The following is a 13651-nucleotide window of genomic DNA, read 5'->3' on the forward strand; positions in this document are numbered from 1 at the left end:
GTTTTTATTTTACTTACTGAATCCGTAACCTGTGTTCAAACTGCAACTACATTTAGTTTCTGATGTGAATAAACTTAAACTGGACTAAGTAATTATTGTAGGAAACTGTAGCAGAACCCCCCCTCCCCCAAAAACAAACAAACAAACAAACAAACAAACTGATAAACACAAGCACGTTTTTAGAAAACCGTAGAAAAAAGGTCAACACTTTCTCATATTCTTAACTTTTCTATTAATTCTATTGTTTGCATCTTATTCCCCAACTCATATCAGATGCCTTATTACCTCATTTGAAGAGAAATTACCCCCCAAAGCTACTTATAGTTACTTATAATAGGAAAAAAGTCTTATTTTTATTAAGCTGGCAAGTCTGTGGATGGTCATTTAACATTTTATGTGTATTTACTGCACTGTTTCCCCACAGTCAAGCCAATTTCTCTCCATATTTTATGATATTTATGATATCAAGAGCTATCCCTCACAGTGAGCTAATTTCCCTACATAAACACCACTGCAAAAACAACTAATCAGATTGTGCTCTACACAGAACTGCTGTTAAAGAAAATTATTGTTTGTTAACCGCAAAGGTAAATGCCCTTAAATTATGAGAGGAAATAATTCTGTTTGTATTTCATGGCAATTACACCATGGCCTTAAATTGCCTATTTTTTGTGTAAACACAATAATTGGATCAGTTAAATTAAGTCTAGTTGATAAAATGCTCTTTGTAGAATTACGAATCTCTTATAAGCAAGTTATTAAAGCAGTGTTTCCATCTGTGGCCAACAGAGAACAGTAAATCTACTATTTGATTAAAATTCATTTGAAACAGTGTGGGTGCCATTGACACTACATGGCAGGGGGAAAGCCAAATTATGTGGAGAAAGATATACTTTCAATGAGAACAGCTAAAGCTGCATGACCATTCTAATCTCTGCTGTTTTTCATTTAAAGCCATTTAAGATAAAAGGGGCACTTCCTTTGTGCCTTTTTTATCTTTTGTAGATTTCTGTCAAACAAAGATCAACATCGCTTTATGGAGTCTGGAACAAGATTTCTAAAACGACAACAACAAACGAATATTGTTGTGATTACCTCTAATAAGAGGATAAATTCAATCTGTAAGTGAAGATCTCTTTTTAGGCTGAGTGCTAGATAAGTTCTGAAGCTTCAGACATCAGCTTCTGTACTGACTAAGCAGATATTATTGACCCCCCTATCCCCCCATACAGGCAAAGACCATCCCCGGGGCTGTGCTGTTCACTCATAACCATATCCTCCTGCAGCATATTATATTCTCCACCAGTATTCAATCACAGGCTCAGGCGGGAAGTTGATCTGATGGACAGAGGGAGTGATGTGTATGAGATAAGGAGTGACTCAGACGGTAAAAGACCAAGAGACAAACAGGATGGGGATGCATTTCCTGTCGCCTGTTGTGATATTGCCATAGGAGAGTATTAAGAAAGCAGATCGTTTAGCTAGGATAGTTCTCTAATTGTCTAGGTGACAGCAATTAGATAGGCACTCATTAAAGCATTGCCCTCATTAGGTTACAGACTACTCACTGCAGGAGGAGACACTGTAGCATCTAAGTGTGTCTTAAACTCAGGGGCAGGACTGTGGATGGCCAAGGTGACTACTGGTGGCCTACCATATGTCACGCTAATTAATGAGCCTGGGTCTTTGGGCTCAAGAACTTCTCATTTGGCTCCCACTTTGGCTAGGTTAATAAGCTAATTAGCAGATTACTCACCTGTTTAAGGGGGCGAGGAGAGATGTGAGGGAGGTTGGTAAGGGTTCATCAGGTCCTCACCTGTCCAATGGAAAGCAGAAGACATAGAGGCCAGAGCTGCAGAATACACACACTAGACCCAAACCAGTCCTTGGTAATCTGGTACAGTTTAATCAGTATCAGAACTCTGATCACTGTACAGTTCTAGTTAAGGTCCTGTTGGGTCCAGGTTTTTCAATTCAGTTCAAGTTTTACTATGTACTGTGCTTTCCAAGGATAACATTTTTATTAAGAAATATCAGGGTCTGGTGAGTTAATGTCCATCTCCAGTTCAGCCCAGGAACAGTTTTGCTTGGTTCAATTTAATTGAATTATTTTATTCCACGGGGATAAACACTGGCGAGCCACCTTGAGCCAAGAAAGCTGTATATGTTCATGCCCAAAACAGACCCCTCCAGAAGCTTTTTTTTAACTCTTTTTTTAACTGTTTATGCAGTCTATCACATTGTATTCCTAGGCTGAATGTGATTATCTATGCATTCATCTTGCTTGCTCACTGTTCGGCCTTTTCTGTCCATGCATGTTGAAGTCTTTGTCCATTCTTATGTTGAAACATATCCATATGCCCCTTTATACGTCTCCGCTTCAACACTGGTGCAGATGCTATAAAGTAAAAACAAATCTCCTCCATGAAAACTGATTGGTATGTCACACTGTCAGCCAGATCTTGCACCAGCTGGCCAATCAGCAGCCAAGCAGACACCAGGCCTTGACACAGTTGTCCAATCCAGAAATGAGAACCAGGATAAGCACTCGAATGTAAACCGAAGACTACAGGTCTATAACCCTGTGATATTCATGGCGACAAATTAATGGGTACAGTGAACAGGAGATACAGGAACATAAGCTATAGGGCCTTTATTCTTCAGGTGGTTTCATCAGCTTTTCCCAATGGGCAGCGTCCAGTCTTCACACAACAACATCAGGGCTCTAAGAGAAAAGAAGATTGAAAACAAGGTTTGAAAATAGAACCGTGGGTATACAGTGTTAAGATTTGGAAAAAGCAAATTACTATCAGAACAAGAGCAGGTATAAAAATGGGTGTTTAGAACCAGCAGATCATTTTTTTTAGCTGCCTTGAGTTAAAAGTTTAAGAAAAAAAACTACTGATAAAAATTTCTGACAGTACCTCCTAGGGTAAAACACACATAAACTACTTTTATAGGTAGTGAAGGTTCAAATGTTATGTTGTTGCTGTCTTTGTTTTAAAATCACACCTGGCTTAGAGCCAGACATTTGAAAAGGACAAGGCTACAAATCATGTTTGGATCAGTTTAGTATTTCTAAAGGTTAAAGGATGCAATGTCTTCATATCAAAATGGCCCTTAAGAACAAATATGTACACATTAGTATGAAAAGCGTGTAGCTTGTGTTCTTTTGTATCTTAAGGTGCAACTGCTGTTTGTCAAGAGATACAATAAATGCCCACGTAAGGAGGGTTTGCTGACAAGAAAAAGCAAAGATGAGCAATAGCTGGGAGAGTGATGAGGTTGTACTTGTTGTGGCAGTATGTTGCTGCAGGTGTTATTTGTAATGTGTCTGTTTGTCGGGAGAGCATTTCTTAACTGTATCTGTCAGCAAGAATATTTCATAACAGCATTTATGTACAGCCAGTGCTTATTGTGTCGGTTTAATAATGAAGAACAGTCTTTTTAATGCCTTGGACTGTATTCATCCATCACAACCACTGCATATCTCCACAGTTTTCTCCTCCATCATTCTGCACTCCGCTCACCTCTTCTCCTCCATCACTCTTTGAGAGGAAAAGGTAGTATATGATGATCATAAAACAGTATGAGGGGTGAAACACAACCAGACAGACAAAGGTGTTATAAATTTAAAACAGAAAAGAAAAGGAGACATAATAATGGATAGAAGCAGTTTCAGCAAAACAGCAGCCAGCAAAAACAAGATGAAAGGAATGTCGGGAAGAAAGGAAGAAGGGAGCATAAACTGAGAAAGACAACTACTTATTTTTCCTGAGAATCACTCTATAGTTATACAGTACTATGCAAAAGTCTTAAGCCACCCATTATTTCTTTATATTTTGTTTCCAAGTAGCCAGACTTTCTTGTAATTTTTTAACGTGGTCTTGAGCAATAGTTCTCCAGGCTTTCTGGAGGTGATTCAAACTTTTTCTTTGAACATTGCGTTTTTTCCCCTCTCATTTTCAGTCCAGTGCCTATACGTTACCATTTTCAGAGGACTTAACACTGACCTATAAAACATTCAAACATAAAAAGGCATCTAACTAAAGGGATGAATCAGTGTTGTGTCTACACAAGAAAAATAAAATCCTGCATCTTGCTATGTAGCTGATCCACCTACTATGAAGCCTCCTTAGAAATGGTCTCAGTGGACGGGTGATTGTCGAGAAGCCATACTTACGGAAGAGAAGCAAGGGGAAAAGGCTGAAGTATGCCAAATTATACACCAAAAACAGGAAAAACACAAAAATCTTTTCCAAATTTTCTCTGTCTACGCCAAACAGCTACTGTTGTACTTTTGACCTTTGTTTCGTTTATTGGATGAGAAGACTAAGGTCTGATGAAACAAGACATATTGGCAATTTAACAATTTACCAGTTTAACAAACTGGGGCATCAGCAGGATGTGGACGAACAATAAACAGCCACAACAGCCTGGTACCTCCTTCTCATGCTGCTCACCAGCTTGGTCAGACACACATCTGATTGTTCAGTCAGTATTTATCCCAAGTTAGCCACTGTGGCTGCGCTGGTTATGCTGTGCTGGTTATTCTAGCAGGAACAGCATGCCCAAACAGATCCCAGAGTGTTGAGGTCAGAAGTGCAGGCAGCACTGTCATCTTAAAGGGTAGAGTTCGATCCCAGACTGTGGAGATGTGGGATTGCTACTGGTTGCACAATTTTTCTCTGAATTGAGATTGCCTCCAATTGTTTTTCCAGTGAGGGAGACGCCACCTAACACCATCACACTGCCTCCACCAAAAGCTGTTATCCTATTGGTGGAGCAATCATTGTAGGGTTCTTCTCTACACTTCCAGCCTGTGATCCAACCGCTGTTGGCAGACTCTGGACTCATCGCTGAACATAACATTCCTCCACATGTTCAGGTTGCAGTGTTGCTATGGCACCAGTGCCAGAGCCTAATGGTGAAGGGCAGTCATGGCAGGCCTCCTGGCAGCTGTATGAGACCATTTCAATTTGCCGTCTGTTCCGGATTGTCTGGGTAGAGACCATTAGCCATATCGTTCTGCAAATCTTGATTCTGTAGAAGACTGCCTACAGTTCTTAACTGCTGACAGAATGAGAAATTGTCTTCTTTTGGTGTTCTCTTTTTGGGACAGCCACTTTGCATCCTGTCTCTGAAATCCCCAGTTCTATGGAACTTGCCATTCAATTGGGGGATTTAACTAGGGCTCACTCCAAATAAAGCTGCAACTTGGTTTTGTGGAACATTAGCTTGAAGTTTTAAAGTTGACCTATAGCACGGGCCCTATCCAGAATAGTCAAATATCGTATGCTTGGAGCAGATTTCATACTGTTGTAGCAGGGTCCATGCTCACAAGTGCTGGTAATCAGACACCTATAAGCCATCTGGGGTACCAGAAGCTCAAGACAAGAGTCAGTAGCAGAATACACTGTTTGGCATTGTCAGAGAAGATCTGGCAAATTTTCATGGGTGCAACACACAAACTCAACTCTCCTGATCAACCCGCAAATGCATTTTCCTTACAAATGTCCCATCATTTAGGGGAAATACACAGGCTTTCCAGTGATTAAGATTAATGCCAAGAATGGTTGTTACAACAAATAATTTCCTTACTTTTCATAAACTAAGGGAAGTAAAGTTCATTAAATAATAAGGGGTGACTCAAGATTTGTGCACATTCCCATAGCTGAACAACTAAACAACCAAAAATGTGGTATAACTTTACTCAACCAGATTTTTCAAGTAACTGGCAAGTTTGCCCAGTAGCCAGAAATGTAAAGCATTTTCAGCTTACTTCCACACAGGTCTTTGAAAAGCAGCAGAATTTCAAAAATGATAAATAGTAAACAAAACACGCTTACTTTAAAAATGATAATTAATTAAAACACTATTTAAATTAAATGTGCCCTAATCGTCAGGGGTACATTTAATCACCCTAATCAGTCATCTAAGGGACTAATTCTTGTAACTATAGGTATTTTTATGATTTGAAAATGCTATTTTCAGTCATTATAATACAGCAGAGGCAGGAATTTCAAGGATACATCTCTCAAATGTCAGTACTCAAAATCACTAGATAATGAAACACAATTGTGGTTGCTGTTATTTAGCTACAATTACTAAAGGGTCAGATTGCAGCGTGCTGCAAAGACGTGAGGCTGCAGTAGGGAAAGACAAGTTAGGAATAATGGCACAGGTAAGAGAAAGGAAGAAACTGCTTGCTACTGGAGAAAACAAAAACCAGGGAGTGCTAAAATTTAAAGTGGCAGTCATTACTCTGTGTGTTGTAGTGGCGCAATCTCTTTGAGAGGCTGAGAGACCTTCAGATGTTAAAGTCCCTCCATTCCACACTACGAGGCCGCCTGTCGTCTGCTGCTGGAGGCGTCCAAGAGTCAGACAGAGAGAGGAGGAGAGAAATGGAGAATGAAACGGAGCCAAAAACAGCGAATGAGTGAAAGGACACAGAGAGAAAGAGGAAGCAGAGGAAAAACACTGATATAGATACAGCTAAACAGCTAAAGAAATAAAAAAAAATCTATTCAGTGGAGAGAGAGAGAGAACAAGCAACAATGTCAGGGCAGTCGGAAAACGGGTAAAGAAGATGAGAGAAAAGCATGTGGGAGCACTTGTGAACAGCGGGAGGGGAAGAGGCCTGGCCGATTCCAAGAGATGTATTCAGAGAGACAGACGGCAGTGAAGAATGAGGCCGGGCATATGGGATGACAGTGAAAGGAGTGATGATAGATTAAAATACACAGAGGACAGACAGGCTACAGGGTCATGGATGGGCCACGGGGAGAACACACACTTGCACTTCACACAGACTCGCACATCCTTGCGCTGTGCTTAAGTATTTTTCTATCCTGACTAACCTTGTGGGAACATATGTACTGGCTCAAGGCAGATAAACCTTGTACATAACCACACACAAATGCAGGCACAGACCTGCAGGGATTTGGTGACTGACCCTGAGCTTACATACACAAATTTTTTCCATCTCTTGTAAGGACACTGCACACTGCATTTGTTACCTGATGTCTTGTCCTTAAATTAACCTAAATGTTCAGTCTTAACCTCATAAAAGAAATGGTTTATCTGTTTTTTCTCCCAACAATGTGTGCGTCTTTGTGTGTTTGTGCTCTAACACACACACACATTCAGTGTTTGTTTGGCTGTTATTGAACTAATAATACGTTGCTTGACATAATCATAATATGTTTGTGTCAAGCATATAATTACTACTAATCCAGATAGAAAATTCCCCACTTAGTATTCAGGTTAAAGAGCTGCTTCTAATCCTGAATCCACATGCTGCATCCTTGTATCAGAGAGCTAAAAAGCAAGGTGACAACTTGACTGCTAAAACGATCTCTGATGTGCATTTCTTCATTGATTCATTTTCAAATTCTGTGATAGTTTTACATTTTTCAAGTTGAAAGTGCCTATATTTTATTAATTTATGGAGTCATGTCACATATTTATATACTGAACATTTCTATGAGAATATTGTTTATTGTTTTAATGTTCAAAAACCACGTTTATCTCATAAGTACATCTTTCCATTTAATGCCTCCCAACCAGAAAAGCCCATTCTGTTAGCTTTATTAACAGTTGTCACAGATAGTAGTAGCTTTGTAATGTTTAAAAGTGTGTTTTTTAGTCCAACACTGAACATTTTGTCTTTGTGCCATAATCGTGGGACTTCTCAACCGTTTCATAAATAAATAAAATACTGTATTCAATTCCTATGAATATATAAGAGCAAATAGTCTTAAAGAATTAAACTACCATGAAGAAAACATGTTTATTTTTTTCACAACTCCGGGCATTTAATGGGGTTTTCCTGTGTATCTGTCAGTTGCTGTGTTCCTCAGGCTCTCTGACTCACTGTGGCTCTCTGATCAGATCAATGTTGCCTTTCTCTGCAATGCAGCAACCAGTGAAACACATCACAGACACAGTTACACCCTGAGAAACTCCAACAGCCTTTGTACAAACACATGGGTATTATCCCTCACTGTAGGTTTCCCTCAAAGTGCCAACGATCCTGGAATCAAAGGAAGGAAACAAAGAACATAAAAGGCCAACGGTAACTTTTTCCTCCTGGGTAAAATGTCAAAATAAAAACTATAATAATTGGTTTGTTTGCATGTCTTTTAGTCTGGGATGTTGTTTGGAGGCTTCCCTGACTGGCATACTTCAGTTAGATAAGGTTGAGATAAGGTTAATTAGGCCTATAGGGGGAATATTTGAGTTTATGCATATGGTGTTACCTCAATGGTGCAACAAAATAAAATTCAAGGTTTTTTTTTTTTCTTTCACAATTCCCAAAATTCTAACCAGTTTTAATGAGCGCTGCCTAACTCATCTACTTTGCAACCGCAATGTGGCCATCAACCTCCTGGCACACTTGCTGAACTGTATGTGTAAAGTTGTTAAAGCTTTATTAGTATTAAAAAAATTAAAACAGCTTAAAACAATGTGTTTGAGTACAGTACGGTGCACAGCTGTGCAAAGCCTCATTTCTTCATATTTGGCTTCTAAAGATCCAGACTTTCTTGTAAAGTTTTAAAGTGAAGTTAACCAGTAGTTCTCCAGGTTTTCTGAAGGTCTTTGAACATTGAATGCTTTTTCACTAACTTTCAATTTAATCCTTTTACCTGACCATTTTCAGAGGAACTCAAAATAATGGGAAGCACATTATTTGTTTCAGAGAGACATATTTTGTGGATTTTAGTTAAATCCACAAAATATGTCAGAGGTAACACAGTTTGGCCGGCATAAATTTATATTTTTTGCACAAACAAGGTTATTTCCATAGTGCTATCAGCACATTGTGAGGTGTATCCTTTAAACAAATTAAGAAAATGGGACAAGTTACAGACAAAAAAACGTGGCAGGCCTAAATAAAAAAAGTGTATTAGAAAGTCATGTCCTTAAGAAATAGGAAGAAATCTAGCAAAGACCTGACACAGGACCTGAGACCTACTGTTCACTGAAGCGTGTTCAGAAATGGTCCCAGTTAATTACACGGCAACTGAACTGAAAATTCAAGAAATTCAAGAAGCCTGGAGATCTATCCCTTAAAGAAATAAAAAGAAAGTTTGCCTAAGACTGTTCAGGCTGTGTTAAAGAATAAAGGTGGTCATATCACATATTGAGTTTGATGTTTGTTAGAATTGTGCAAACTTTTTTTTAATCTCATATACAGTATTTCAATGTATGTTATTTCCTATTTCCCATTTTCCTGGCAATACAAGTGGGTGGCTCGAGATTTTTTGCACTATAATGTCCGATGTCAAAAACCAATTAATATCCATGGTACATTTTTTGTTAATGTTGGACACAATGAATTCTGATAAAAGCAACATCTAGCATTGTTGTATTAATATAAGAGAGACAACCAAACTGACAAAGTTGATGAAGGTGAAAGCGCTCCCTCACTTTGCTGGCTAAGCTCCTATACTCTGCATAGATCTCTCGTTTCCTCCCTGCTATCAACATGAGGCTCAATGACACCTCATTTCAGCTCATTCACAGAGGCCAATTGAATGACATATCAACCGCTGATAAAGTATTTCCACTCAGCTCTTTAAGCCCCTCATGTGAAATGATGTCTTCATTTATTCATTCCAATGAAACCCCCATTTCCTGAGTGGATTAGTGTTAAAGGGGAAATGCACTGGAGTAGGCTTAGTACAGGGAAATTTTACTTCCCCCCAAAAATCCACATGATTTTCTGGAATTATATTATAAGGGATCTATTGACGGTTTCAAGCAATCTCTGAGAACATGTGCAAGTCGTTTCAGAAGTTTGGAACAAGGAAGTGCTCTTGATTACACAAAAAAGGTTTTATCTAATAGCTGGCAAAGACTGTTACGTAAAAGCAATTTTCCACCAGTATCTTGCATGCTAAGAAAACTACAGTAGAATTATAATCGAGCAGATTTGTGCATTATCGCAATCATGTATTTTGCACTACTTGGATAATTTGCACTCTTCATTAAATGATTACAATGACAAATTATCTCTTTATCGTTCTATTTCTTTCAGACTGTCAAATAAAGCTATTTTCTGATGGCATGCCAAAGGCCACTGCTGTAAAAACTAAAAACAGTATTTTCAAGCTGACACAAGAGGCCGATCGTTGATTAGACCAAAGAGCCCAGAGATAAAGAAACAGTGAATGGAAGCCTAAAGCTCAAGTAGTACTAATGGTTCTGAGGATTTAACCAATTTCAGTTCAGCAAATTGCTCGTGACTAAGCTTAATTTCAACCTGTCATGTGGATCATGTATATCTTCAAAATGTCTTTTTCTTATTTCTATGGATCAAACAAGCACATTTAAATATTTAATCATTCATCTTCCCCCACTGTCCAAGGTAATCCAGCCTTATTTATTTACATTTCTTTGTTTTATATTCCTTCTTTTTGATCGTGTGTTTTAAACTTTCCATTATACATCATCATGAAGTACTGTATAAATAAACCTAGCTGTAGCTTTTGCTGAGTGTTTTTGCTGCTCACATGAGCTTGCATGCCTATTACACCAGATAAAAAGGTTGACAAGTACAAGTTGTTGTCTTATATAGTTTTACATTCATTAATAATAGCTGTGTCTGCATTGATTACTTTCTGCATTATGTATAGTGTATTACTTCTATATAACACATGTGTGCCAGACTCTGATAACCCTGGAGATTCTTCAAGTAGACTTGTCATGAATCTGCTGTAAAACACATTTCTTGGATTCACATAAAATGGTCTGTTGCACGGTCTCCCCCTTTCTCCTCTCTCTCTCTGCAATACAGTATTTAAACTAATCTGGTTCTCTGTATGGTCTTTAACACTGTAATAAATGTTTATTACAAAGAGGAAAACACAAAACTTTTATATACACCAGATCTAGCATTCAGTGCTATTGAAGTCACATTTAACTTTATAAGTGACTTGGGCTTTTTCCAGCTTGATATTGAATGTAAGCCAGTGCATACAGCCTTTCTTTTGTACTGAAGTAGCTTTTTCACTCTTTAGCACTTGGGATGTGTCATTTCTAAAGGCAAGCAGGCTATCTTGGAGTGCTTAAAGACTAATAGTTTGCAGCACTCTAATGTGAGAGGTGTTAACTGGAATAATGTGTGACAGGTACTCCCACATGCATTATCAAATCTCTCTCTCCTCTAACACAAAAACATAAAGATTTATTTGGTTATTATCTGTTGTCTAGCCAAGCTTTCCAGAAACTAAAAAAACTCAAATTTTGGCAACAAGGTTGCAGCATCATTCTTCAACTTCTTCACAAATTTAAAAACTTTGAGTCAGCATGTACCCCTTCTGAGCGTTCAACAAAAGACGTCTGGCATTTGGAAAGAGCTGAAAACAAAAATAAATGAGCATGGGGGAGGTTTTCAGTTCACTATAGGAAGGTTAATTCAATACTTTTTTCCCATTCATTTTTTGGAAAAAAGGAATATGCAATCATACAGAAGAGATTTAAAAACAACTTGAGTTGCTGCTGCAGCCCTACAGACTGAAAGTTGATGAATTGTCTCACCCTCTGTCTCTCTCTTACTTTCATTCTAGTGCACTAGAATGGGATCTCTCGTACTCATTTTCTCATTCACACACTGCTCTTCTCTTCATTATTATCTTGCTCAGTTTTACACCCTGAATTTCACATTGTCTGTTTCTCATCCACCAGCTTTTCCTGTTTGGACGAATTTCTTTGTGTCCCTCCTTTCCACGTTTTCCCCACTCCTACTCTGTCAACTTTTACTTTTTCTAAACTCTGCTCAGTTGCTTGAATTTGCTATGTCTGTGTCTTTTCCTCTAGCTCTCTAATACCTGCCAGTTCTTTGGGAGAGGTGGGCTCTTTGGCAACAGATGGCGGTCGAATTTTCATCTCAATGGCGACCCTGGAGGAGAAGCGGGACTTTGTGGGTGAGAGCAACTCCTCGTTTGCTGACGAGTCAGTCCTTGTCATTAGGCTCTGTCCACTGCTCTCCTCCTCGACCAACGTGACAGTGTCTCGCAGAGTGTTGCTAGGCGACATTGCCCTGGACGGTCCGAGGACTTGGTCGTCATGACTGTCAGTCATCTTTGAGGCAGAGCGAGGAAGGACTTGGACCTGACTGCCTCCTTGTCCATTGCTCTGCGGTCTTGGCACAGTTGCAGTGATGGCTGCTTTTCCATGGCCTGCGCCTTGGTGGCTGTAAACCTTGTATCGTATCATTAAGATGATAATAAAAACAAGCACAGAAGCAACAATAATCCCTCCAATGATGATGATCATAGTACCACCCAAGAAGTGGCTGTGCAATGCTTGGCACTGGCTGAACTCTGTGTCTGTGGTAAATGACAGACAGCCCAAAGGACGAGTTGCAGTCAGCGATGTGATGACGTCATCAAACACGGCCAGGACACAAAGATCATAGCTACGTCCAGCAGCGAGGTCCCGCACCAGGAAGTCGTTGCTGCTGGATGGAATCATTCTGCCATGACAAGAAAGAAGAACACAAAGGAAAAGAAGATGTGAGTTCACCTTCACATATTTTTTTCCCTACATGTAGAGCATGTTTAACTGATTCTTCTCTATTACAATTATTCATCTTACTCGCAAGTTTGTCCTCAGGCTTCATGGTTGGTATATATATGGTTAAGTGGACATGCAATTAGTGTGACACAAACATATTTACTGATAGCAAATTAATTTCCTTGGATTTTCAGGCAATAGTATGACCAGCAAAAACATATCACCAGATAAACAAATTGGAGATAATTTATCTGAATTTCAAGGGTGGGACCACACCTCATCACTTCCCTTTCAGTTCCATGAGTACATATGCCTTCCTGCTCTATAGGCTGTTTATTTTCATTTTTGTGCTCCACCCTGCTCCCCTTGTCTCAGTTCTCCAGGCTCTCGTTAGTACATGGGAGTCTGCCCAGCCCAGGAGCCACTCTCTTTAATGAAACACCGTCAATCTAACTGAGGATGTGGTCCCTGCAAATGAAATGTTTGACAGAAATTGCCACAAGTGGGATACTGAAGACTGCATTATTACAACTTAAAAAAAAGAGCATTTCTATTTTTATTTTATTGAGTCTGAAACTTACTTTTTTTAGGCTCTTACTTTGTGGCTTTTCACTGAAATAAGCATACAGAGTTAAACAACCTTGTCTTGTAGAAAGATATTTCTATAAGCTAAAGGTCATCTCATTGAATAACTTGCATTTTTAATTACTTTGACGCTCCAACAACACTGTCAGCCAGTTTATAGTGCAGACATGACATTTTGGTTTGAGTGGATAAAGTACTACAATTGTGAACTTCAGCAGAGTCATTAGATGGTAGTTAGGGTAATTAACTTAATAAATTACAAGAAATGAACAGTTATATATTTGCTAATTGTTTACTAGTGTAAGCTATTAGACAGAGTGCCGCAATATCTTGCTTTGGTGATTTCAGTGACATTGCACAGCGCTCTCATCGGACCAACAGAAACCTGGTTTATCCATTTACTACTACACTGTACCAATTAAACCAGCAAGGAAGAGCCATGCAGTAAAAAAGTCCTTTCTGAAAATGATTTATGCACCTTCCTGTTTTGCTTCCTTGTATTTTTCTGTGTTATGTTATAAAAGCTGCACTGATGACACATGCA

At 39.0% G+C, this 13651-nt stretch overlaps 1 protein-coding gene across 3 annotated transcripts in view; it reads right to left on the minus strand.

Annotated features, from left to right (window-relative positions):
- zgc:172282 (leucine-rich repeat and fibronectin type III domain-containing protein 1-like protein) overlaps nt 1–13651 on the minus strand; it is a 175478-nt gene that overhangs the window by 9071 nt on the left and 152756 nt on the right. Inside the window, exons 9-11 of one of the 3 annotated variants that reach the window (XM_063493571.1) lie at nt 11835–12481; nt 6265–6360; nt 1757–2725 (exon numbers count right to left, since the gene is read on the minus strand). In XM_063493571.1, coding sequence (XP_063349641.1) covers nt 6311–6360; nt 11835–12481 — 697 coding nt within the window. In that variant the 3' untranslated portion in view covers nt 1757–2725; nt 6265–6310. Of the gene's footprint in view, nt 1–1756; nt 2726–6264; nt 6364–11834; nt 12482–13651 lie in introns of all 3 variants that reach the window. The other 2 variants (XM_063493570.1, XM_063493572.1) reach the window with 2 other exon arrangements.

This window comes from Pelmatolapia mariae, linkage group LG14 (assembly GCF_036321145.2).
Source record: "Pelmatolapia mariae isolate MD_Pm_ZW linkage group LG14, Pm_UMD_F_2, whole genome shotgun sequence".
NCBI lineage: Eukaryota > Metazoa > Chordata > Actinopteri > Cichliformes > Cichlidae > Pelmatolapia > Pelmatolapia mariae.